Source organism: Temnothorax nylanderi, unplaced genomic scaffold, assembly GCF_030848795.1.
Source record: "Temnothorax nylanderi isolate EJ_2023f unplaced genomic scaffold, tnyl_v1.0 TNYL_tig0667_pilon, whole genome shotgun sequence".
Lineage (NCBI taxonomy): Eukaryota > Metazoa > Arthropoda > Insecta > Hymenoptera > Formicidae > Temnothorax > Temnothorax nylanderi.
Genome location: NW_027249729.1, coordinates 60,980 through 87,354, shown reverse-complemented (window position 1 = coordinate 87,354; position 26,375 = coordinate 60,980). Strand labels below are relative to the sequence as shown.

At 34.4% G+C, this 26,375-nt stretch overlaps 2 protein-coding genes across 9 annotated transcripts; both read right to left on the bottom strand.

Annotated features, from left to right (window-relative positions):
• Positions 1 to 16,753: 16,753 nt before the first annotated feature.
• On the bottom strand, positions 16,754 to 23,608 carry LOC139784733 (uncharacterized). Of its 8 annotated transcripts, none has more exons than XM_071723928.1 (10): positions 23,378 to 23,608; positions 20,365 to 20,556; positions 19,915 to 20,115; positions 19,724 to 19,789; positions 19,267 to 19,332; positions 18,555 to 19,198; positions 17,621 to 17,755; positions 17,358 to 17,517; positions 17,052 to 17,153; positions 16,754 to 16,931 (listed from the first exon to the last, which is right to left on the bottom strand). In XM_071723928.1, exons 6-10 carry the CDS (start codon positions 18,594 to 18,596, stop codon positions 16,909 to 16,911), a joined length of 462 nt encoding a protein of 153 aa, XP_071580029.1. In that variant the 5' UTR covers positions 18,597 to 19,198; positions 19,267 to 19,332; positions 19,724 to 19,789; positions 19,915 to 20,115; positions 20,365 to 20,556; positions 23,378 to 23,608; the 3' UTR covers positions 16,754 to 16,908. The 8 variants fall into 8 exon arrangements, with proteins under 8 accessions (XP_071580029.1, XP_071580028.1, XP_071580026.1 ...); XM_071723927.1 differs by having other exon boundaries at positions 17,621 to 17,874; positions 23,378 to 23,607; XM_071723925.1 differs by having other exon boundaries at positions 17,621 to 19,198; positions 23,378 to 23,606.
• Positions 20,847 to 23,180, bottom strand: LOC139784737 (uncharacterized). The gene has a single exon (XM_071723936.1). The coding sequence runs from the start codon at positions 22,962 to 22,964 to the stop codon at positions 20,847 to 20,849; it is 2,118 nt and encodes a 705-aa protein (XP_071580037.1). The 5' UTR covers positions 22,965 to 23,180.
• Positions 23,609 to 26,375: the final 2,767 nt, after the last annotated feature.

Sequence of the window (26,375 nt, the reverse complement as noted above, 5' to 3'; positions counted from 1 at the left end):
CTCTCTCTCTCTCTCCCTCTACCCCTACTTCATGTATAATTCTTTGAAATTCAATCAATTATTTCCCAAAAAATTGGAAAAAATTATAAAAACCGGTTTCCAAAAAGATCAGTAACAAAAACTATACACATCATGGCGCTCCCCGGAAAATTCTACCCCTACTTCATATACAATTCTTTAAGATTCGGTCAATTAATTCCCGAAAAATTGAAAAAATTTCGGTACCGGCTTCCAAAAGATCGGTAACGAAAAATTATACACTTTATAGCACTCCCCGGAAAATTCTACCCCTGTTTAATCTATAATTCTTTGAGATTCGGTCAATTATTTCCCGAAAAATTAGAAAAATTAGAAAAACCGGTTTCCAGAAAATTGATAACAAAAAACTATACACATAGTGGCACTTTCCGGAAAATTCTACCCCTATTTCATATACTTTTGGTAAAAATTCGATTCAGGGGTTTGAGATTCGGTCAATTATTTCTCGAAAAATTAGAAAAATTAAAAAAACCGGTTTCCAGAAAATCGGTAACAAAAAACTATACACATAGTGGCACTCCCCGGAAAATTCTACCCCTATTTCATATACTTTCGGTGAAAATTCGATTCAGGGGTTTGGGCTGGGCGTTGATGAGTGAGTGAATGAGTCAGGACATCTTCCTTTATATACAGGGTGTCCCATTTTAACTTGGACAGCAAAATATCTCAAAAACTAAGCTCCACATACAAAAATGTTTCAGACAAAAGTTGTATGGTTTCAAGGGGGACATAAGATGGTACCATTGGTTTGACCTTGGATGGTCGTTTAAAGCTCACATAAACGACACCTTTAATTTTTTAAATGGAAACCCCTATTTTTCAATGCATATTCTTGTAGCTAATCTCGAGAGCTTTTCAAAACACTATAATAAAGTATTTTTTCGTTAAGAACTTTTGGAATTATGAGGCTTGAAAGTTCTAGTATTTTGACATAAAATACAAAATATCTTGTAAAACATTAAGTTTTCGGTAATGTTACCTTAATACTTTTATGCACAGAATAATGAGACGAATCAATTGGTATGAAAAAAGGCACAGTTCCTTTAAGAAAAAATATGTAATTTGCAACACGCATCTGCATACTTTTTCTTAAAAGCAACTATGTCTTTTTTTCATACCAATTGATTCGTCTCATTATTCTGTGCATAAAAGTATTAAGGTAACATTACCGAAAACTTAATGTTTTACAAGATATTTTGTAATTTATGTCAAAATACTAGAACTTTCAAGCCTCATAATTCCAAAAGTTCTTAACGAAAAAATACTTTATTATAGTGTTTTGAAAAGCTCTCGAGATTAGCTACAAGAATATGCATTGAAAAATAGGGGTTTCCATTTAAAAAATTAAAGGTGTCGTTTATGTGAGCTTTAAACGACCATCCAAGGTCAAACCAATGGTACCATCTTATGTCCCCCTTGAAACCATACAACTTTTGTCTGAAACATTTTTGTATGTGGAGCTTAGTTTTTGAGATATTTTGCTGTCCAAGTTAAAATGGGACACCCTGTATATAGACTAGCTGGTTACCCGGGCTTCGCCCCGGAGAACATATGTAATAAGGGCTTCACCCCGGAGGACATATGTAATAAGACACACAAAAACTCTCTCTCTCTCTCTCTCCCTCTCCCTCTCCCTCTCCCTCTCCCTCTCCCTCTCTCTCCCTCTCTCGATTATTTCCCGAAAAATTGTAAAAATTAAAAAAACCGGTTTCCAAAAAGATCGGTAACAAAAACTGTACACATCATGACGCTCCCCGTAAAATTCTATCCCTACTTCATATACAATTCTTTAAAATTCTGTCAATTAATTCCCAAAAAATTGAAAAAATTTCGGTACCGGCTTCCAAAAAGATCGGTAACGAAAAATTATACACTTTATAACACTCCCCAGAAAATTCTACCCCTGTTTGATCTATAATTCTTTAAGATTCGGTCAATTATTTCCCGAAAAATTAGAAAAACCGGTGTCCAGAAAATCGGTAACAAAAAACTATACACATAGTGGCACTCCCCGGAAAATTCTACCCCTATTTCATATACTTTTGGTAGAAATTTGATCTATAATTCTTTGAGATTCGGTGAATTATTTCCCGAAAATCTAGAAAAATTAAAAAAAACCGGTTTACAGAAAATCGGTAACGAAAAACTATACACATAGTGGCACTCCCCGGAAAATTCTACCCCTATTTCATATACTTTTGATAAAAATTCGGTTCAGGGCTTTGGCCTGGGCGATATTAAAGAATCCGTGAATGAGTCAGGACATCTTCCTTTATATATATAGATTACAGTTAATTAGAGGGATTTATTTGATTGATTGAAAAAGTCTTTGTAAAGCACGAAACGTCCCAGTTATTTTGACGGAATATTAAACTATATTATTTAGAATTCTGTTGTTCGGTTATTGGCTCTTGTCCTTGTTTTATCTAAGACATACGAGCTTTATCTACTTATATATTTTTTAATTTATACATATTAAAATTATTGCAATGTTAAAAAAACTAATTTTTTACATTATCTCATGACGGAAGAGCACCACCTTCTCGCGGTTTCCGTTGAGCAACAATATGTACGTAATCTATTCGTAAAAGTGAAATACACAGAACTGTTATTGCAAAAGTTTGTCCTTTAATTTTACTATATGTATTTTACAAGACATAGTAACTTGTGCCAATGTCAAATAATTAATGAAATAAAATTGCTTAAAGTTTCCATGTGCGTAATCTATCAAGCCGGTAGAAGCAATTTTCTAATAGTAAACGTGGACGAGCGAGTAAGACGATCGGCTAGAATGCTGAAGGTCTCAAGTTCGAGTCCTGGTTTTTTTCTAACTTTTTTTGCATTTTTATTTTTTTAGGCAAATGAGTTGTTATGTAATACATATAAACTAGGAAAATTATTTGACAACCCTTATAGAAAAATACACTCAACCCATAGAAAAACCCTTAAAGTTGGGTGTGATTTCGGACCGCCAATAGAACGTTAATCATTTAAATGACGGTTAACCTTCTATTGGCGGTCCGAAATCACACCCAACTTTAAGGGTTTTTCTATGGGTTGAGTGTATTTTTCTATAAGGGAATCATTAACATTATTCGCATATTTTCTAACAACTTTAGAAAAGTTAACGATTTGCTCATAAAAAAATAAGAAATTATTTTCAAATTACAAAATAAGTTTTCTTTATTATTATATAATAACAATAGTATTGTTTATTAATCCTCGGTCTCAGCTTCATATATATATATGTACAATAAATATCATAAGTAATTAATTAATAAGTACGACAAGACCTAGGTGTGCGCGCGCGCGCGAGCGCGAGCGCCGAGATATTAATAAAGAAGCCCAGCACGATTCTCGCCGGCGACGCCGGCTCGCGGCTGACCGAGCGTCGAGCATCTGACATCACTGCTGAAATCTGGCATCACTGTATATTTAGTCCGGATTCGCACCAGGGGCAAAGTCTGTAGGTAAAATCGGGTATATTTAGTCCGGACTCGCACCAGGGGCAAAGTCTGTAATGTGATTTAGTCCGGACTCAATCCTAGGGGCAAAGTCTGTCGGTAAGGGGCAAAGTGTGTCGGTAATCAAAGCACGGAAATGCTGGTCTCGACTTTTGAGGGGCCATTGGCTATCTGTCTATTAATCTGTGGTAAAAGTACAAACACTAGAGACATGACCATGCCGTGTAAAGGTGCGATTTCACGATGACGCTCGACGCTGGATTCGAGCGTCAAATCTGGTCACGTGATAGATTCAGAGGGACGCGAAATATAACCTAACCACTGGATTGGCTGAATTCGAGCGTCGAGTGTCAAAGCTAAACCAGAGAGAAGGATGAGAGTGGTCATGCCCGCATTTTAGGTGGTCCCCGTCCATGAGCGCCTCTATGTGCACAAAACGTGCACATTGAACTACGTAGCCATGTCCACGAAAATTTCTGATGGGTAACGCGTTATGTGCACGCTCTATTGGTTCTGTTCCGTGCTATGTGCACGATCTTTTGGTTCTGTTCCGTGCTATGTCGAAAGCGTCGGTAATGCATAATACTTGTATGGAGGGGATGTGCTGGCCGCGGCGGCCGCGCTCGACGCTCGGCAACACTCGGCAAGCTTCGAGCCAGTTCGAGCGAAGAAAGAAGGACAGACATACGATCTGCTGTCTCCTTATTATGATGTAGCTGTAGCTGCTTAGCACGCATTTCGGGTATCGCGTCTCACCAAGCGTCGAGTCTCGAGTTGGCAAATCGACGATGCGTTGCGTTACATTTATGTTTCCACTTACGAATTTTAATTGTTATGTTTATAAATATATATTTATTTAATTATATTATATATGAAATTTATAAATATAAAATTTACAAATATAATTAAATAAATATTAACAAACATAAAAATTAAAGTTTGTAAGGATAATGTATAAAAATAGCAATCCTTGTTTTTGCCCATACGCTTTTTTATCTGAAAAAAGTCCTACATTAAAAACATTAACTTTAGCACAGTATAGCATAATATTTAAAAATATTTAAATGCATAATAATAATTAAATAAATATTAACTATCGAGAAAAAAATTGTAGTGTTGTTTTTACTCTTATTAAGTATATAATTTTTGCACGCTCATCTGTTATAAGCGTAATGTCAATTGCAAGATTTTCATAATCAAACGTTCAACATTTTCGACATTTTTCTACAAACAAGGGACCAGCAATATCGTCCGCAGCATGTAGCCTCATAGGCCAGTCAATTTACGGTTTTAATCGAATTTGAATTCGGAAGTTTAATTTATGTGCCATTCGATATAGTAAATGGCACTGCAGATATAAACATATCAATTTTGTGCTTTGTAAAAAATAATAATAATAAAATATAAATTATAAAAAATTGGTCCCTTTCGACCTTTTACTCGAAACGCTGCGAAAACCGTTCGAAATACAGCAAAATTGCACAAAGATAATTTTGTAGAGAATTAAATTTCCTATAAAAAGATCCGGGAGGAGGGCATTTCTCTTGTAAAATTAATAGCTCAGACATGAGCCGAAGTCGCGCGATCAGGAATTCGCCAGTCGCTAGCTCTGGTTAGTTGTAAAATTCAATATCAATACTTTAGCATTGAATGAAAACTCTCCAAAAATTCAAGGCTTAACTAGGTAAAAAATAGGAAAGCTATTTCTGGGTTCAAACATTTTTTTATCGATAAATTCAAATTATGACAGTTGTGTGACAAAAATTTATTTTTCGTTCGATACTGTATAACTTTGATCGGCTATATCTCGGAAAGTATTAACCGGAGTTCTATTCTTCCTCTATGAGAAAGCCAAATTAATAAATACTTATTATGCATCAAATAAAACACAAGAGCTTTCTCATAGAAGAAGCTTTATAAGTGAGCGAAATCAAATGGTTGATGAAGCAACGTGCAAATTCTTAATTTGCACACTTAACAATGGTGAAGAAGCGATGTGCAAATTCCTATAGGAATTTATTAATTTGGAATTCGAAGTATAGGTTTCAATCGAAATCCGCATGAATATAGAAACCGGGCTAATTAAGAACCAGCGCGGTAAATGATGCGCGAAAGTTTTATTTATATTTTTATTTTACATATTTTCCAACCTTTGACTGCGTGACGACTAGATTTGCCAGACTTGAAACACAGAACCTGGAAGGAAGTTCCAGGTTCGAACCCTGGCAGAGGTAATATTTTTCGCAATGATTTCTTTACAGTTATTTAGATGCATATAGCATCAAAAATTAAATCGAATCGATTTAATTAGGTGAAGGGGGGGATGATTTTACTACTCCAACCGGAGCTGTGTTTCAAGTCTAACAAATTTAGTCGGCACGCAGTCAAAGGTTGGAAAATATGTAAAATAAAAATATAAATAAAACTTTCGCGCATCATTTACCGCGCTGGTTCTTAATTAGCCCGGTTTCTATATTCATGCGGATTTCGATTGAAACCTATACTTCGAATTCCAAATTAATAAATTCCTATAGGAATTTGCACATCGCTTCTTCACCATTGTTAAGTGTGCAAATTAAGAATTTGCACGTTGCTTCATCAACCATTTGATTTCGCTCACTTATAAAGCTTCTTCTATGAGAAAGCTCTTGTGTTTTATTTGATGCATAATAAGTATTTATTAATTTGGCTTTCTCATAGAGGAAGAATAGAACTCCGGTTAATACTTTCCGAGATATAGCCGATCAAAGTTATACAGTATCGAACGAAAAATAAATTTTTGTCACACAACTGTCATAATTTGAATTTATCGATAAAAAAATGTTTGAACCCAGAAATAGCTTTCCTATTTTTTACCTAGTTAAGCCTTGAATTTTTGGAGAGTTTTCATTCAATGCTAAAGTATTGATATTGAATTTTACAACTAACCAGAGCTAGCGACTGGCGAATTCCTGATCGCGCGACTTCGGCTCATGTCTGAGCTATTAATTTTACAAGAGAAATGCCCTCCTCCCGGATCTTTTTATAGGAAATTTAATTCTCTACAAAATTATCTTTGTGCAATTTTGCTGTATTTCGAACGGTTTTCGCAGCGTTTCGAGTAAAAGGTCGAAAGGGACCAATTTTTTATAATTTATATTTTATTATTATTATTTTTTTACAAAGCACAAAATTGATATGTTTATATCTGCAGTGCCATTTACTATATCGAATGGCACATAAATTAAACTTCCGAATTCAAATTCGATTAAAACCGTAAATTGACTGGCCTATGAGGCTACATGCTGCGGACGATATTGCTGGTCCCTTGTTTGTAGAAAAATGTCGAAAATGTTGAACGTTTGATTATGAAAATCTTGCAATTGACATTACGCTTATAACAGATGAGCGTGCAAAAATCTTGTCTGTATTTGACATATCACACTTGTGAAAGATAAGCTTGTAAAAAATCTGCAAAAGAAATGTAAACGTGCAAAGAAACTTGTCTGCAATAATACATACGATACAGACACAGAAGAAAATGTAAATATATTGTAAATAATTGATTTCTTCATTATTGCAATAATTTGAATATTGAAACTATTTTGTACTATATGCTTTCTAATTACTTATATATGAATTACCAACAATATATATTAATAACAAATAATAAATTAAGGAAGTATTTTGATTTGAAAGTTCGTAAAAATAGGTATTTTTCATGAATTTTTTGTAGGAAACGGAGAAAGCGAATAACATTAAACTTTTCATGTTCTTTTAACATTATTTTGAGAATATATTTTTATTTTTTAAGTAACAAAAATGCTCTATTTTCTATGTTATATCCTGGTCACTAGAATAAGGTATAAATGAAAGACGATGTAAATGATTCCAACTGTTCTAGGTATCAGAAACGCAAAAACCAACATTTTTCTTATTCAGAAGAGAAGTGTGACTATCATCTGAACTAGAATAAACATTATACGTTTATTAGTTTTTTTTTCTTTTAATAAAATACTTCCAAAGTTTCGAAAAAAGTTATAATATTTTTAATAAAAAGGCCGCCAGAATGGAAATATTAGTTTAGTTCTAGTTCAGACGATAGCCACACTTCTCCTGAATAAAAAATTTTGGTTTTTGCGTTTCAGATACTTAGAACAGCTAGAATCATTTACACCGTCTCGCGTCTGTCATTTACACCTTCTAATGACAGGATATAATATGGAAAAGAAGAGCATTTTTATTACTTAAAACTAAAAATATATTTTCAAAATAAGGCTAAATAAACATGTATATACAGTTTAGCGTTATTCGCTCTTTTCGTTTCCCTGCAAAAATTCCTGAAAAATATCTTTCTTTATGACTTTTCAAACCAGAATATCTCCTTAACAATTTTTTACATTTTTTTCTGATGGAAGAGATTACCTTCTTTACTTCTCAATATAAATAAATTTTATAGTTATGTTGTCATTGTTTTATTCGATTATTTCGGCGTTTTTATATTTGTGATTCAATTAGATTGTTTATTTTATTTATATTATTATTAAGAGATTGTTTAATGTTTTAAAATGTTAACTTAAACACGTTATCATGTTTTTTGATATTTATTTTCTTCTTTCATAGCAATCCGTTCCGAAGAAGACTATAAGTACAGTCGAAACGTTAACCGTGTGTATTGTTTGTTTAATAAATTGTTTCTATTTTAATCCAATATCTCTCTTTTGGCACTCGTGATTTGGTCGTTTAAACATGGATAGCTAAAATTATATACTTAATAAGAGTAAAAACAACACTACAATTTTTTTCTTGATAGTTAATATTTATTTAATTATTATTATGCATTTAAATATTTTTAAATATTATGCTATACTGTGCTAAAGTTAATGTTTTTAATGTAGGACTTTTTTCAGATAAAAAAGCGTATGGGCAAAAACAAGGATTGCTATTTTTATACATTATCCTTACAAACTTTAATTTTTATGTTTGTTAATATTTATTTAATTATATTTGTAAATTTTATATTTATAAATTTCATATATAATATAATTAAATAAATATATATTTATAAACATAACAATTAAAATTCGTAAGTGGAAACATAAATGTAACGCAACGCATCGTCGATTTGCCAACTCGAGACTCGACGCTTGGTGAGACGCGATACCCGAAATGCGTGCTAAGCAGCTACAGCTACATCATAATAAGGAGACAGCAGATCGTATGTCTGTCCTTCTCTCTTCGCTCGAACTGGCTCGAAGCTTGCCGAGTGTTGCCGAGCGTCGAGCGCGGCCGCCGCGGCCAGCACATCCCCTCCATACAAGTATTATGCATTACCGACGCTTTCGACATAGCACGGAACAGAACCAAAAGATCGTGCACATAGCACGGAACAGAACCAATAGAGCGTGCACATAACGCGTTACCCATCAGAAATTTTCGTGGACATGGCTACGTAGTTCAATGTGCACGTTTTGTGCACATAGAGGCGCTCATGGACGGGGACCACCTAAAATGCGGGCATGACCACTCTCATCCTTCTCTCTGGCTAAACACAGTTTAGCTTTTTGGCGCTGTTTGACGCTCGAATCCAGCGTCGAGCGTCATCGTGAAATCGCACCTTAAAGCTCGGAGAACGAATGGTAAATTCATAATAAACAAACGCAAACTACCGTGAATTGTATAGAAGGTAAAGTCTAAAGCGAAGATATAATACGGTCATAGACTAATGGTAGATTTTCAGTGTCTTTTTGTGAGTTAATAGCGTCTGTATGTTTTTTAATGAACAACATTTCCGAAATTTCCCGTTTTTTGAGATTTTGTTCCCTATGTAAAATTTTAACGTCTTGCCATTTAAAGTTGTGGTCGAAATCCATTCTATGCTTACTAACTACTGAGTGCTGGTTGGAACGCCTGTTAATTGTATGTTTATATAATATCGCGTCCTATCTACACAACATCCTCGATAAGGCTGTCACGAAACCGATTTCTCATGTTAAAGACAGTTGGTCTTTTGTGAGGAGTATGAAGCATTTCAGCATCCCTCCTGACCACATCCTTGTCTCTCTCGATGTTGTTGCACTGTTCACTAACATACCCATTGAACTTGTTTTGACCGGAATCGAAAAAAGGTGGGATGCAATATCGAGAAAGACTCGGATGAATCTTGATCAGTTCCTACACGCTGTCAAAATGGTTCTGAGCTCCACCAGTTTTTCATTTAATGGCGAATTTTACGAGCAAATTTTCGGCAGCCCAATGGGTTCTCCTCTCTCGCCTATTTTGGCGGACATAGTGATGGATGACTTAGAAACTTACTGCCTTCGCTCCTTCGACTCTCAAATTAAGATTTTTCGCCGTTATGTGGATGACATCTTTATGTGCATTCCGAGATTAATACTTAATGATGTTGTGGCGGCTTTTAAGGGGTTAGACCAGTGTGACGGGCGTTTTTTCAGGGTAATTTTCAGGATTAATTTCTAACAAAATATTTATGAAACACCAGTAATTTTTTTTTATTATCTTCTATACACATTGAAGAACGTGTCAAAATTTTTTTGTCCAAAAAAATATATAACTCGTCTAGTTAAGCCGCTTCGCGCATCCCTATGATTTTCACGCATGGTCGGATGGTGTACATGATTTCGCGAAAACCAGTCGTCTGAAACAAAAATAAAAAATATGCTCATTATCTATATTGTATTGGCTTTCGGTTGACGGAGCATTTTATTTTTTTTTCATTTTTGGCGACGAGAAAAAAATTCCTGAATTTTGACTGCAATTTTTGGGCCCAAATTACATGTTATTATTATTAATAATTATTGAACAAAACATAATATTGACAAAATCGTCGGTCAACCGAAAGACACTAGTCCTTAGAATAAGTGTACCAAATTTCAAGTCGATTCGTTAATTATATCTCGAGATATCGTGTACACCGTTTTGAAAAACATAGTTTTGAGAAAAACGCGTTTAAAGTTTTGGTACATACTAGTTTTTTCAGTGAAAAAATGTATTTAAGCTTCTTACCCTTAATCTGCCATTCCTGCCTCATAAAGAGGACCTTCCTCTTCATAAAAATCTTCTTCAAGAGCCGATCTCATCGCTCTTCTTTCGACTCTTCCCTCTTTTGAGGCCTCGAACGATCGCGCGTCGGCAATTGAAATTCTGGTGTCATCCACCTCTGTGCACAATGCAACGGCATTTGGTCCAATTATTATATTCATAATGTGCATCATTTTTAGAAGACTCTCGTAACCTTCGTTGAAAATGCTCGCTGCCAAATATGATGCAATTTCTACCGTCTTTGCGCCGCTGAACACTCGCTTTGGAGCAAACGACCATATGAGAGCGTTGAGACTTTCATTGTTATTTTGCGTAAACCCTCCTATGCACCGCTGTAGTAAATTTTCGCTGCTTAGCTCTTCGGATCGTAGATAGGAGTGATTGCGCTCAACACACAATCGCTGAGAGCCGGTTTATGTAAATACTCGGCCAGTTTGCTCTGAGCGCTTGAGTAATAGCTCGAAATTTCAATGAAAACGACTTCGGGCGGGTATGAGACCTTTTGTCCCTTATTCTAGAGGGTTCAAAGAATTTTTTAAGCCAATAAAAAAAATTCGATTTTTTGAAAATTTCACACTGGTCTAACCCCTTAATAACTATCACCCTCGGCTCAAATTCACGTATGAACTGGAGAAGAACAATAGTTTGAGTTTCTTAGATACTATGGTTTTTAGATATGATAATCGCTTAGTTACAAACTGGTATCGAAAACCAACGTTTTCGGGCCGTTACATCAATTTCTTCTCCAGCTATCCGTTGAAATATAAGATCAATACCATCATTAGCCTAGTTGACCACGCAATACTCTTGTCAGATGAGCAGTTTCATGCCGAAAACATTAACTTGGTAAAATCGATTTTATTGAACAACTGTTTCCCAGACGTGTTAATTAACAAACATATTCAAAAACGACTTGAGGAAATTAAAAAGCGGTCGAATAACGATGACAGTGGTAACAACGATGATAAAGGATATAACATCCCAGATTTAAAAAGTTATGTGCCCATTCCCTATTTAAAAAATTTTAGTGAAGGCTTGCGAAGGACCTTTAGCAATTACGGCGTAAGCACCCTATACACCGTACCTAAAAAATTAGATACATTAATTAAAAAAGGGAAGGACAGACTCGAGAATAAGAAATGCACTGGCGTGGTCTACAAGCTTGAGTGCTCGGATTGTAGTGCCTGTTATATTGGTCAGACCAAAAGACACTTGGAGACCCGTGTAAAAGAACATAGTGCTGACATTAACAGGCGTTCCAACCAGCACTCAGTAGTTAGTAAGCATAGAATGGATTTCGACCACAACTTTAAATGGCAAGACGTTAAAATTTTACATAGGGAACAAAATCTCAAAAAACGGGAAATTTCGGAAATGTTGTTCATTAAAAAACATACAGACGCTATTAACTCACAAAAAGACACTGAAAATCTACCATTAGTCTATGACCGTATTATATCTTCGCTTTAGACTTTACCTTCTATACAATTCACGGTAGTTTGCGTTTGTTTATTATGAATTTACCATTCGTTCTCCGAGCTTTACACGGCATGGTCATGTCTCTAGTGTTTGTACTTTTACATCTCCTGACCGCATATTTTTAACGATGACAATTTGATTTATAACTTGACGCGCCCCAGGTAGCAAGGTGACGTCTATTTAACGTCATTTTTTGGTCATGTTCTGACGATTGCGACGTTATGAAATGACGTCAAAGTGCCGTAAAAATGACGTACTTTTGTCTCATCTCCGTGACGTCATATATTGACGTCACTAATACGTAATTAATGACGTCGCCGCACAGTGGGACATTTTGACGATCTAGGCGCTCAAAAATCTGAAACAAAATATCTACTCCAGTTTGTATTTTTTTTCGTTCAAGCTGACGTGGAATAATACTAGAAAACGTTTTTGAATGAGAAAGTAGCGTTTTTCAGACGAGTGTGAAGTTTGCCGCCCGAGCCGAAGCGCGAAGGCGAGGCAGGGCGGCAAATCACACGAGTCTGAAAAAGCTTTCGCCCCGAGGTGCACACGATATTTTTCACAATATTTTTACGGAAAGTTCGACCGAACATCCGGGCCCTACAATTATAACATAGATACGACGAAATAGTTGAAGACATCGAAACACCAATCACGGTACTAATATCGTTAAGTCGCACTTCGCGGCAGAGCTGTCCGTACAGCAGCAGTACAGCTCCAGCTAGTTCAGCCATAACGTAAAATTTAATGTTTTGAAAACTTAAATACTTCTACATACTTTCGATATATGAAAAATCAATCCGTTATTTTATGGAATAACAAAGTAAAAGTCTACACGGTGCGCCTCGGCGCGCGCCTGCCAGATCGTAAGCACATACATTTACAAAACACGCACTATTTGAAAGATCGCAAAAAATCGCAAAATGTCTTTAATGTTTTGAAGACCTAAATACTTCTACTTTCGATCTATGAAAAGATCAATCCGCTATTTTGTGCTATAACAATATAAAAGTTTACATTTAGGCAAGATATATATCAATTTTTCATTTTCTGAACTGTATCTTGATCTATAAAAAACGAACCATCAGGATTACTAAAACAAAACTGTATATATATGTTTAATTACCTTTAATCATGGAGTATACATGGCGTAAGGTGTAATAATTATGGTCACAGCTGTTTGCTTAAAAACGGCGAATAAAAGCAACTGATACTTATGACGCGCCGAGCATCCGGTTCACTCGCTCGATAGTGAACAGTTTGAACCTCTCTCATATCCGCTGTAGACGTCATAAAGCGTAAAGAAATTTGTTTTTCAAATGTTGAACCTTAATAATAACATTTGTTATAGCGCTAAATGTTTTAAAAAAAGTTTATTTTTGGACTTTTGAGCGCCTAGATCGTCAAAATGTCCCACTGTGCGCCGGGACGAAATAAAAGTACGTCAGATTTTGAACATTTGGACGTCATCTTAGAATGGCAGTCACAAGACTGACCATAAAATGTCGTCAAATAGACGACAACTTTTTAATCTACATTATTTGTTATAAAATTAAAATGTTAAAATGTCCACTTGATAAACGTTTATAAAAAAACATTTTTCTTCTTTATCTATGAAAAAAAAACGCTTTTTTAACTGTTTCTTTACGTATCATGTGCATATAGCCCCGCTCTCTCTCAAGGCGGTCACCCATCCTAGTACAGTTCCGCGCTCTCCCCCCTGGACTCTCTCCTTCGGGGGGGAGTCTGGGGGAAGGGCGCGGTTGTACTCCTGCCGTGTGCCTTCTGCCTCGGCTAGAGTCTGTTGGATCCGTTGTGCCGGGTCCTTTTTTGCTTTGGTGATGGGATGTGTGTTTTCCCCGAATGTTAACGGGCTCGCTATTGACTTAGCGAGTCCGTGTCTTGTTTTCGCGTGAGACCTCTCTACCCGGGTAGGAGGTCTCTGTTTGTCAAATCCGTGCAAGTCCTGGGACCATGTACGACTCCTGGGGGTGTGAATTCCTTGGGGAAGCGGTCCCCGCGGTCAATGAAGAACTCCTCAAATGATGTGTCTGACAGATACTATCATGGGGATTTCCAAGACGGCTGCGTAGCTTGGCTTGCCAACTACTAAGCTGGGGGACTGTCTCTTTCCCCTTGGAATGAGCACCCCATTTCGACCTCCGTGTGTCTTTGTATGAGGCTTACGGTGCTTTCTGTCGCTTCGTGCGAGGGGCTCTATTGCGGCATGTGATGAAATACCTCGTGTGTCCCGTGTGTCGTAATCCTAGTCCTTTGTCCTGGGTTTTGGGAGAGGTTTTTTAGTGGGTGCAAGCCCCACATACCCTGACAGCCGGGGTCAGGGATGCGCCGAGGCATTTTTCCTTCTCCCACCGAAACAAAAAAAAAAAATCCTAGTACAGTACCGCGCCCGTGTTGCTTGACTTCGATGATCCAGTGAACAGTGACGATCTTCTGACCCTGATGCTTCCTTAGTAACTGTACTTGTCTATAACAAGTACATCTTTAAAGTGTTCAAAAATCTTGTAATGATATCTTCTTGATAGCTATAACACTGCATGAAATAGTTATCATTGTCTTATAAACGTCCATTATCAGTCGCCGACGTCATAGACCAAAAATGACTAAAAATAGACGTCATTATGTCGATGTCGTCTTCTGACGTCACTTTGCTACTTGGGTTGGGTCTACAAACTGACGAACCAGATACGTCGTGTTAAAGTCAGTCAACTAACGTCTTTTATTAGTCTAAAGTCTGACGTCTCAGGTACGTCGTGTTAACGTCAGTTAACTAACATCTTTTATTAGTCTAAAGTCTGACGTCTCAGGTACGTCGTATTAACGTCAGTTAACTAACATCTTTTATTAGTCTAAAGTCTGACGTCTCGGGTACGTCGTATTAACGTCAGTTAACTAACATCATTTATTGGTCTATAATCTGACGAACCAGGAACGTCGTATTAAAGCGATTTAACTAACGTCTTTTATTGGTCTAAAGTCTGACGTCTCAGGTACGTCGTATTAACGTCAGTTAACTAACATCTTTTATTAGTCTAAAGTCTGACGTCTCAGGTACGTCGTATTAACGTCAGTTAACTAACATCATTTATTGGTCTACAATCTGACGAACCAGGAACGTCGTATTAAAGTGATTTAACTAACGTCTTTTATTGGTCGAAATTCTGACGTCTCAGATACGTCGTACAATGGATAAATAACTAACGTCATTAAATGGGCACTAATCTAACGTTACTTGGACGTTATAGTTTGGTTAAATTGTCGAAGTGTTTTTATGGTTATACAAATGACGTCAATGGTACGTTATAATGAGGTCATTCTACGATTAGTTATTATTTCGTCAAAAAAGTCACGACATTTATACGTCTTAAGTTGGTAAAATGACGTCGTACCCAAAAAATGACGAATTATTGACGTCATATTAACGTCACCTTGCTACCTGGGGCAATTATTGTAAGTTTTTATACTTTTACTATTATTTATTAATTTCTGTGTAATATCGGTAATTTGTGTTGTTGCAGCATTGCTAAATATTTGTAACTTGATAAGGACCCAAAGCAGAGGTCGAAACGTCTTTGTGATTGATATTAAAATTATTGCCAGTTAGGCCGACAAATTTTCGTGTTTTATTAATTTATTACTGGCGAAGAATTATCGTATTGATTTTAATATTTAATATTAATATTAATATTAATTTAATTAGTTGCTTAATTTAACTTCTTGTTTAATAAATGAGCGGATGTAGTACTGAAAATGTACCTATTATATAATATTTTAATTTTCAAAATTGTCAAATTACAAACAGGAATTTTGTTGTGACTTTTACAGTTATAAAGTAACTATTTAACCCTTATGTCAATACCCGGAATGTGCGACGTTGTTCAATACCCGGGTACCCGGGTACCCGGGTACCCATCTGTGCATATACCCAGTAAACAAAATTTCGTTTCATCAACATTGCAGTAACGTTATATTTAAGCTGTGCGACTTTCTTTGTGTCGTTCCAGAAACGTTTTTGCAACGTTGCCACAACCACAAATGTCCTCACGCATTTTCTCTTCATATGGAACGTTGTATTTGTAACGTTTATGAAACGTTTGTAAAACATATATAAAACGTCACTGAAAAGTTTGTTTGCAACGTTCCATTTGCAACGTTTGTGAAATGTTTGTAGAACATACACAAAACATCACTGAAAAAGTTTACCTGCAACGTCCCATTTGCAACGTTTGTAAAACGTTTGATAAACTTATGTAAACCGTTATTGTGAAGTTGCACAATGTTCCACATGAAACGTTTCTTAAACTTTGCTAAGCATACAGTGTCGGGTTGTTATTGCCAAAACCGGAGATAACTCCATTTTTCCATTATTTGAGTTAAAAAAGATGACATTTTTTGTGACATTTATTTTCCTGCAAAAAATAATTAACAAATACATTTTTATTAATTATTTTCTACAAGCAGAATAAATGTCACAATACATGTCATCTTTTTTAACTGAAATAATGGAAAAATGGAGTTATCTCTGGTTTTGGCAGCAACATTTTAATTAATTGTATAAGCTATTGATATACATTATATACATATATTTTTATTCAATATAATTTGCACTTATAAACTACATTTTATATATATTTTATATATCTTACACTTTTTATATTTAAATTTTTAAATATAATTGCATAAAGGTTACTTAAATAAAATACGAATAAGTATAAAAATATTTTTATGTATCTGCACATATATGTATATTCCATGCCATGTATAGTCATAAATTAGGTGTTCTTCTTCTATAGGCATCTATAGTCATCTAGGATTTAGGTGTTCTTCTCATTCTATAGGCATCTATATAGTCATCTAGGATTTAGGTGTTCTTCTCATTTCGGTCTATATAACAGATAGATTCAATATAGTGTTATATAGAAAATATATTTTAAAAACAATATTATTAATATATATATATATATATATATAAATATAATTGTATATAATTTATAAACAATATACCAGTTTCTCTCAGATATCTAGTTTTTGCATATTTAAACCATGTGGATACATTATCTTGAAAGTCTTTATCCGTGTACATAGGAAAATGTTTTCTTATTGCATCTAATAAAAATAAAAAGTTATATATGTTAAATTGTCATAATTTAAAAAATTACCAAAAATATAAAATTAATTCTTTTAATTTTTTGTAAGAAAAACTGGTAAGAAAAACTGCAGCAAACAAGTAAAATGCATAACTTCTCTTTGCGCTGCCAGCGGCGCAATCAGGAGTTAAAAAATAAAAGTAAGAAAATCTGGACTACATACTTTTTAAAATTTCCATTATGCGTAATAAGTTCAATTGATAATTTTCCTTGCGCCCAAACCAAGAGCATTTAGATCCCAGCTTATTGGTAAATAGTTTCTCCAATCCATTTTTACATAAAGTTTGAGCACTATTACCTCCTAATAAATAGAAGAACGTTTCCTATTCAAAAAATAAAAACAGTTCGTGTAGCATAGGACTTCATTTTTAATGCAATTGTAATTTTAATTTTTTTAAGTATATTTTATGAAAAGAATTTCTTTACCAATTGTTTTGATGCGGCTATATTTGCTTTCAAGCCATCGTCGAACTCTAACAATTTTTTATATTTATTAAAAGGTTTTGTAGGAATTATATTTGTCGTATCTGTCAGTATATTTGAGTTTCTTGCAGCAGTCACCTTTGAAGCCAAATTTATATTAATTCGAGAGTCTAATTGTTTTAAGAACTCATTTTGCTGTTCTACCATTTTTTTAGTTGCCAAAACATTCTCTAATATTTTTAATGTTACATAGTTATCTGAAAAAAATAGTAGGGGAGACCGGGGCTAAGCCGACACTATTTTTTCAAAGGCAATTTTTAATATTTAATTAAAATTTTTAGGCAAATTCAATGGTACATATTTAAAGAGTGTTTCTTCAGGTACAAAATTGATTCAGGAAGTTTTGCTGTACGTCGCTTTGTTTTGCCGCCAGGAAAGGAAAAGTGACGCGAAGACAAATTTTCGAATTGAAAAATGCCGGGGCAAACTCGACACCCCGCCGGGGCAAACTCAACACTTTGTCTGATCGACACAATTTGATCTGGAACTTATTTTTTACTGTCTGAAAATGAAAATACATTGTTTATTGTGTATTTAAAAAGTACAAAAATTCGGGATAAAGTAGCTAGAACAATCATTTAAAATAATGAGAACAAAAATTGTTGAACTTTCAATTATCTTCATCTAAACTCATGTCTGAAAAACAATTAATGCAGGTAAACTCGCGATCGGACGTGCGCATACATTTGTCATGAGCCATACGGCTGCATGACAAGCATCGTTTGTTACTGGGAGCCGACGAAACGGCGTGGTGTTGACTTTGCCCCGGACGTCGTTTTTCACTTTTGTCACTTCAAAAACATGAAAATTTTGAAAATATGCAAAAACGATTATCGGATTCATATAGAGCATCAAATTTCCCATCAAAATCACTTACCGGTAGATTCGCAAGAGTAAAGCTCGATGAAAGAGTAGACATTTTCGAGAGATCAGAAAAATTACTTTTCACTATCAAAAACGCTTATGTCGCGTTAAAAATTACACTATAACTCAGAATGTTACCAAATTCCGTTGATAATACTGGCACATAAAGACGCATTTACAGTAGGAAAGGCAAGTTTCTACGATAGATTTAAATTGGCAAAAAGCCTAGTGTCAAGTTTGCCCCGTTGTCGGCTTAGCCCCGGTCTCCCCTATTCTGTTAAATAAATATTTTGTAAAAGTTACATGAAAAAAGCGTAAAATATATACTTTTTATGTAAATTTGAAATTTCACATTTTTACACTTAGCTTATTTAGGGTCGGTTGTTCCAAGCCTTGGTAAACTAACTAATAATAGTTAAATCATATATGTGTCTTTGTTTTTCCTTCAAATTAGACAAGGTAGACATATATGGTTTAACTATTGGTTACTTTACCAACAGGTTGGAACAACCGGCCCTTAATAAGGTATAAACATAACAAAAATATTGTAGATATTGAAATTAATACCTGTTCGTGAATCTTTAATAATGTCAGCCACTTCGACAAAACTCTCATCAGCTGTATTTGTTGTTACAGCAGCAATATTATTTTCTTGGACTAAACAAAACAAAATTTACCTATTATTTTCGTTTTATACTTTGATTTCTGAATGAGAAATATTATACCTTCTTTGTCGATTTCATTTACTATTGCGGCTGAAGTGCCATTTTTGTTATTGAAATCACTCCCTTCTGCAATGATAGCAACATCTTTGTCGGTATTTATATTATTATAATTTCGTTCCTTTTTATATATTTACCATAGATATATAGATCATTATCTCCTATGTGCCAAGATAACTTTAGATAATTTAATGAGCGGATAAATTTTCATCCCTCGTGCATGCTCAATGGTACGTTCACCTAGTAGGACGAATGGCTTCCGGGAGAAATACACAACTGCGCATGTGCAAGGGAAAATGTATTCCCTCCATTAAATTATGAAAAGTTATCCAAGCACTAAATATACTATGCTCTATCTATATGTCTATGATATTGATAAATCTACATGCATGTGCAAAAACTAGGTAAATATGAAATAAAAGATATTGTTCACAGTTCAAAAATAATTAATAATAATAACCATTATTGAGTTGTTGTGAAGGCAAACTTGGTACTGCTTCATCATGAAGTAATTCATCGCATGGATCTACAAAGTAGTAATACATATAGAAGCGCGTGCGTTAAATATTGTGTATTATTTTAAAAATAAGGGTCACATATATTGGTAATAGTAATTATTTCAATTTATTTGTAATAATTAGTACATGTTACCTGTCTGTATATCGTGATCAGGAATTGTTATCGAAGGAGGCGGTGTTATTCTGTGTGAGTGATCGCTGTCGGAATTGTGGTGACTGACATCTTGGTTCTTATGCTTCTTTCTACGTTTACCTTTCCCTAGCTGGGAACATGATGTTTCCGTTTCTGAATTTGATTTTTTTTTCGTATAATTTAATGCGTCCTGATAAGATTCTGCAATTGGAGAAAGTTACAGTACAAAAAAAATATTTTTAATGCATTTAGGACGGAAACCATTATTTGTGCTTTGCTTTAAGGCATCTTATGATGGCCTTGGTTCAATTTGTATGTACTATTGAAGACAGATTTTCGACATGTTACAAAGTTTCTTACAAGTGCTGATTACATGAATAAACTAGGTATTTTTACTTGTATAATTTATAGACGATATTGTCAAATATCCTCTTTCATTAAAATTCTTACCATATTGAATAAGCAGTTCTACTGTGAACATTTCCCAGCTGCTGTCCGGTTGTGTATTTTTCCGAATACATTTTCTAGGATTTTTTTCGGCCATTTACAGAATATCTTGTCTTCCTTTTGTTCTAGCCATGAAGTTGGTACAACTTCAATTTCACCAGTTTGCTCAGTTACAAATTCGACGACAGACCATATCTGGAAACAATGCAAGAAATGAAGTTTTTAATTAACTGTTTAAATAACTAATAATATTTTAATAACACCGCAGTAAAAAATTTGTTTGAAAGCTTTTTTAAAAGTACCTTATATATTTTATATATTTTTTATTTTGTACATTTTTTGTATATTATATATTTTATATATCATATATTATATATTTTTATTTTATACATTTATTTTATTTTTTATATTTATATATTTTTTATTTTACATATTTTATACATTTAATTTAACCTATTATATATTTTATTTCCATTATGTAAGTTTTAATTTTTATTTACACATTGGCTATGTATTATTGGTAGAATAATAAAACCGTTATTGTACGGATATTTGATGCACTTCATGAGTATTTCATCAATATTAATTGTATAGACATTATTTATAGCCAAGTTTTGACAATATTGAATATGGAATAATTGAGAGGAACACGGTGAATTAAAAAATAATTTGGATTGGGTAAACTTATTTCCTTTTAAAAAAATTTCTGACGTGTCATTTTTTTGACATATGTCTGTAATGCAAACAATAGATTTGTCTTTCAATATGACACAATTATCTCTATCCGATATCTTTAATTCATACCTTTCAGTATCAATCTCTTTAAAATATGTGTACTTTTTTTTATTATGAATTTGGACTCTATATTGTTTTCGTAAAACTGGATATTTTGTCACATCTTGTACTTGTTGTACTTGTTCTTGTTCTTTGAGTCTGTTACAAATTTGCTGTAAAGGATGTCGTGACATCTTCATTTTCTTTTTAATTTCAAACAAATAATTTTCAAATTTAAAACAGCTAAAATTTTCTAGTGGACCATGCTTAACACAATCTGCAGGCAAGTGTATTAGACCATGCACGTTATGAGTGAGATATTCAGTTCCATAAATTATTTCATATTTCTTAACAAAATATTCCAAGAGTTGTAGAGCATAATTATTATATGTTAAATATAATTCAGAACTGCTTAAAATTCTAATGGCGCACGATAAAGCCATAAAATGTATATACACATTTTTGTTTGCTATGTTTTGTAATGCAACAGGTCCGGTATACAATAGAAACTGTCGTAGTTCTGTGGCTTTATAATATTCTATTTCTTCCAGACTTCTTGGTAATCGTGCAAAGTCTGTTGGCAAATAGTTTCTAAATAATAATAGTTCATCATTAACTTTTTTTTTGTCACTTTCAGATAAACGAATATTTTTGTTTCCCCTTATTAAAAACATTAAAATCCGTTTTACAACTCCCAAATATACTAGGTGCATACCATCGAGGGGTACTTGTGAAACTAAACCCATATTCAATTTTTCCAAAGGACTTACACCTTTATGAAATTCTTCATCCAACTTATTTCGGAAACTGCTATCATTCCTTAACTGTCCATTAATCTTTACAAATACAACTTTTCCATTAATAAAAGTTCCTTCTTCAGTACATTTAGTACAACTAGAGTAACCTGTGTGACCTTTAATGCATAAAAGAAAAGATTTTGCTGGAGCATCGCAGAGAACTTTACTAACTTTTACTTTAATACATCTGTTATTTATCTGAAAACCATTTTTTTCTAAGTTCTGAAACTCGTTTATAAAGGAATTCATAAATTGATGTACATCGGCTGGTTTTTTAAGGCCATGGTAAATCCCAACAGCAAACGGCTTTCGCCACTTTTCACTGATAGTATGCAAATCTATATAAATAAGAATTGGCCAAAATTGACTGCTTGAACTTTTCGATATTGGCAAACCATCAATATTTATGCAAATAGGTAATACTATTTCAGTGCAATCCATAAATAGTTTTTCTATAATACAACTACTGTTAAGTATTCTGCGTAGTCCATTTTCTATTCCTAGGTGACAGTAAAAACCAGGATAAACAGTTATAATTTCATAAGGACATGACGTAGGTGTTTGCAGAATCGTTCGCGAATCCTGTGGAAATTGTGGAAATGGTACTCTTAGTATAGTCAATAATTCATTTATGGCGCACTGGCTTAATAAGTGTCTATATTTCAAGATCCATTGTTGAACCGTATTTATAAAATCATCTACTACTGCAGGAAATGTGTCACATCGTTCTTTAAACAATGACGATTCATCTTTATATATATCTTCATCAATATTTTCAATATATTCTACCGACTCAAGTAAATTATCTGCCGAAGAATTATCCTGAGAAGCATGATGTGCGCCATCAACGTTATCATCCGTTACAATATTGGCGGAAACATCATCATAAAAATTTTTATTTTGTATCAAGTTTTTAGTATGATTATTCGTCTGTATTATATCCCGATTAATTTGTAAAATTTGTATTAAATCTTTTTTTACTATTCGACGCAAATGTCTTTTACTTGAAAAATACTTTTTGATTTTAGTCATTATTATATTACACTGCAGTTATACAGAAGTTTATATTATTTACACACTTAATACACACTTTATTCAATATATATAACATAGCTAGAAAAATTTAATAAACGAGAATAAGTTATAACTACACCGCACAATGCACGAGAATATGGTCGTGTGTCACGTGTGATGGACAGAGACTGGCCATAAGGGGGGTACTTTTAGATTGGTCCGCCAGTTTCGTCTAAAGCAAGAGAAACAGAAAGAGAAAGAGATATAAAGGGGACAAAGAAAGACATAGGATTTGACGAAATGTGCTGGCCAGTCTCTGGTAGAAGGGACAAATCTAGCCGACTTTTGGCGGGCCGACAAGTCAGCCGACAAGTTGTGCCCCTACGGGCCTACGTAAACGGGACTGTAAAAGATATCAATTTAATACTTACGTTCGATGAATTCTGCAGATCATTCGCATTATTCAAATCCATTTTTTATAACACTAATTCACTGATAATACTGGGTATACGACTGTGCGTCAGTGATGCAAGATCGAGCCGGCTAACACCGCACGCACACAGTAATAACCGCTTGAGCTGCGTGTATAGCGAAAAGGGGGAAAGGCTAGTTTTCAACTGTTTAGACCACGGAGATAAAGGAGTGAACATAAGGCTGCGGGGGTGAAGCACCGGTGGGGAGGGGAATTCAGTCGTCAGCTATGTTCTTACGGACCACTCGTCGTAATGCCACCTATCGATACTTAGCTGTATCAGCTGCGTAATATTGGTAATGCAGAGAGAAATTTACAATTAAATATAAGAAATAATATATACACACAATTTTACTGTCTTCTAAACAATATTAATTTATTTAGAGAACAGTAAATTGTGTGTACATGTATATTATTTGAATAATTTCTTATATATTTATTTGTGAATGTCTCTCTGCATTACCCATTTTACGTAGACAATGCAGCTAATTAAGTATCGATAGGTGGCATTATGAATGGTCCATAAAAAATATGGCTGACGACCGAATCACAGTATAACCATACCCAGTAGCGACACTGAGCGACACCTGACGTTCCCAATTTCTCCAAATTCCGTACACCCAGGAATATGGCGGCCTGTAGGTATGACAGAGAGAAAGATACTTTTCTCTCTTTCTCTCTTAAGCGTTTGTACATCTCAGAAGATGGCGGCGAGTCATGTGACCTGGGACCCTCCACATCAAAGGTGCCGACACTCAGTGTCGCTACTGGGTATAGTTATACTGTGACCGAATCTTTCTCTCCACCAATGCTTCACTCCCGTGCCACCAAGCTGGCCTTAATGTTCACTCCTTTACCTGATCTGTGGTTTAGGCCAGCGCAAACTCTAGCACAATGTTTTGGTTTAGACCAAAGACCGGCAAACGTATGCCATGAGCATTTTCCTTCACACCGTTGCCTTAAAAGGCTTCTGCAGCAGCCAGCGCGATAAAGTCGCACGCGCGATATCCAATTAATGAGCGTACCGCCTTCCCGCTCATCTCTGTATGTTGCGCATTATGCGTTCTACATATAGTTCGCACATATATATCGTTGTTGAAACATTGTTATGTTACAATTAAATAAAACGTTATATAAGTATGCAACACTCGTACGACGTAGTCGTGCAGTAAACATTTCAGTAAAATCAGATATGTAATGTTATTAAAACATTTCTCAATGTCCCAAAATGAACGTTTTACATGAAAAGTTCATGCAACATTTTATAATGAATGTTTTAGAAACGTTTCATATATAATGTTAAGCTTACATTTTAAATGGCACATTACAAATTAAATGTTCTCTAAACGTTGCAAAACGGATAATATGTAACGTTACAAACTGGATGTAGCTTGAACGTCACGCAACGTTTTATTTAAAACGTTCCAAATGTTTGTTTTAAATACCAAAATGGAATGTTCTTGCAACGTTCTGTAGATGTTAGAAATAAAACGTTTTACTGAAACTTTTATACAACATTGTATAAACATTTATTATGAAACGTTTTAAATAAGATGTATTCTTCTCGAATGTAACGTCACCTGAAGGTTTCATGTTTAGTGGGTATGGGTAAAATTTTTAATGTTTGCATGAAAATTTCTTTATAACCGCCCGGATCGTCGCTATTTGAACTTTTTACTATCGAAATATGCAATAAACTTTTTGTTTTAATACCCGGAAGTAAAAAAAGTATCGTCTTGAAGTTTACCTACTTGATTCTAATACCCAGGGTACCTGGGTACCCACTTTTAAAAATATGTAAAAAAATAATTAATTTTCTTATTTTTGATTATATAAACAATTGTTTTTTATTAATTTACCATTCCTATAACCATATTAATTATTTATAAATTAATTTAGTCAATAACTATAATAAAACTCATATTTTTAAAAGTGGGTACCCGGGTACCCTGGGTATTAGAATCAAGTAGGTAAACTTCAAGACGATAATTTTTTTACTTCCGGGTATTGAAACAAAAAGTTCATTGCATATTTCGATAGTAAAAAGTTCAAATAGCGACGATCCGGGCGGTTATAAAGAAATTTTCATGCAAACATTAAAAATTTTACCCATATATGCACAGATGGGTACCCGGGTACCCGGGTATTGAACAACGTCGCACATTCCGGGTATTGAATGTTGAAGAACGACAGAAGTGAGATTTATCTGAGTTTTGATGTAAATGGAAAGCAACTAATGATAACTATTTCATGCAGTGTTATAGCTATCAAGAAGATATCATTACAAGATTTTTGAACACTTTAAAGATGTACTTGTTATAGACAAGTACAGTTACTAAGGAAGCATCAGGGTCAGAAGATCGTCACTGTTCACTGGATCATCGAAGTCAAGCAACACGGGCGCGGTACTGTACTAAGATGGGTGACCGCCTTGAGAAAGCGGGGCTATATGCACATGATTCGTAAAGAAACAGTTAAAAAAGCGTTTTTTTTTTCATAGATAAAGAAGAAAAACGTTTTTTTATAAACGTTTATCAAGTGGACATTTTAACATTTTAATTTCATAAAAAATAATGTAGATTAAAAAGTTGTCGTCTATTTGACGACATTTTATGGTCAGTCTTGTGACTGCCATTCCAAGTGTTCAAAATCTGACGTACTTTTATTTCGTAACGGCGACGTCATTAATTACGTATTAGTGACGTCAATATATGACGTCACGGAGATGAGACAAAAGTACGTCATTTTTACGGCACTTTGACGTCATTTCATAACGTCGCAATCGTCAGAACATGACCAAAAAATGACGTTAAACAGACGTCACTTTGCTACCTGGGATAGCACAAACACCGAAATAAGCTTCAAATTTCGAGCATTATTTCGATATGATGTAATATCGATGATTTCGACGTCAATTAGACGTCGATTCAATGGGTCATTTCTCGCTGGGTAGGGCA

Excerpts from the sequence above, each read along its gene's own strand:
- LOC139784733 (XM_071723925.1), bottom strand. The coding sequence starts at position 20,458 with ATGGCCGAAAAAAATCCTAGAAAATGTATTCGGAAAAATACACAACCG. Across the intron at positions 19,790-19,914 it reads TGATCACGATATACAGACAG|ATCCATGCGATGAATTACTT; the intron begins GTAACATGTACT and ends ACTACTTTGTAG. Across the intron at positions 19,199-19,266 it reads AAATGAAATCGACAAAGAAG|TCCAAGAAAATAATATTGCT; the intron begins GTATAATATTTC and ends TGTTTTGTTTAG.
- LOC139784737 (XM_071723936.1), bottom strand. The coding sequence starts at position 22,964 with ATGACTAAAATCAAAAAGTATTTTTCAAGTAAAAGACATTTGCGTCGA.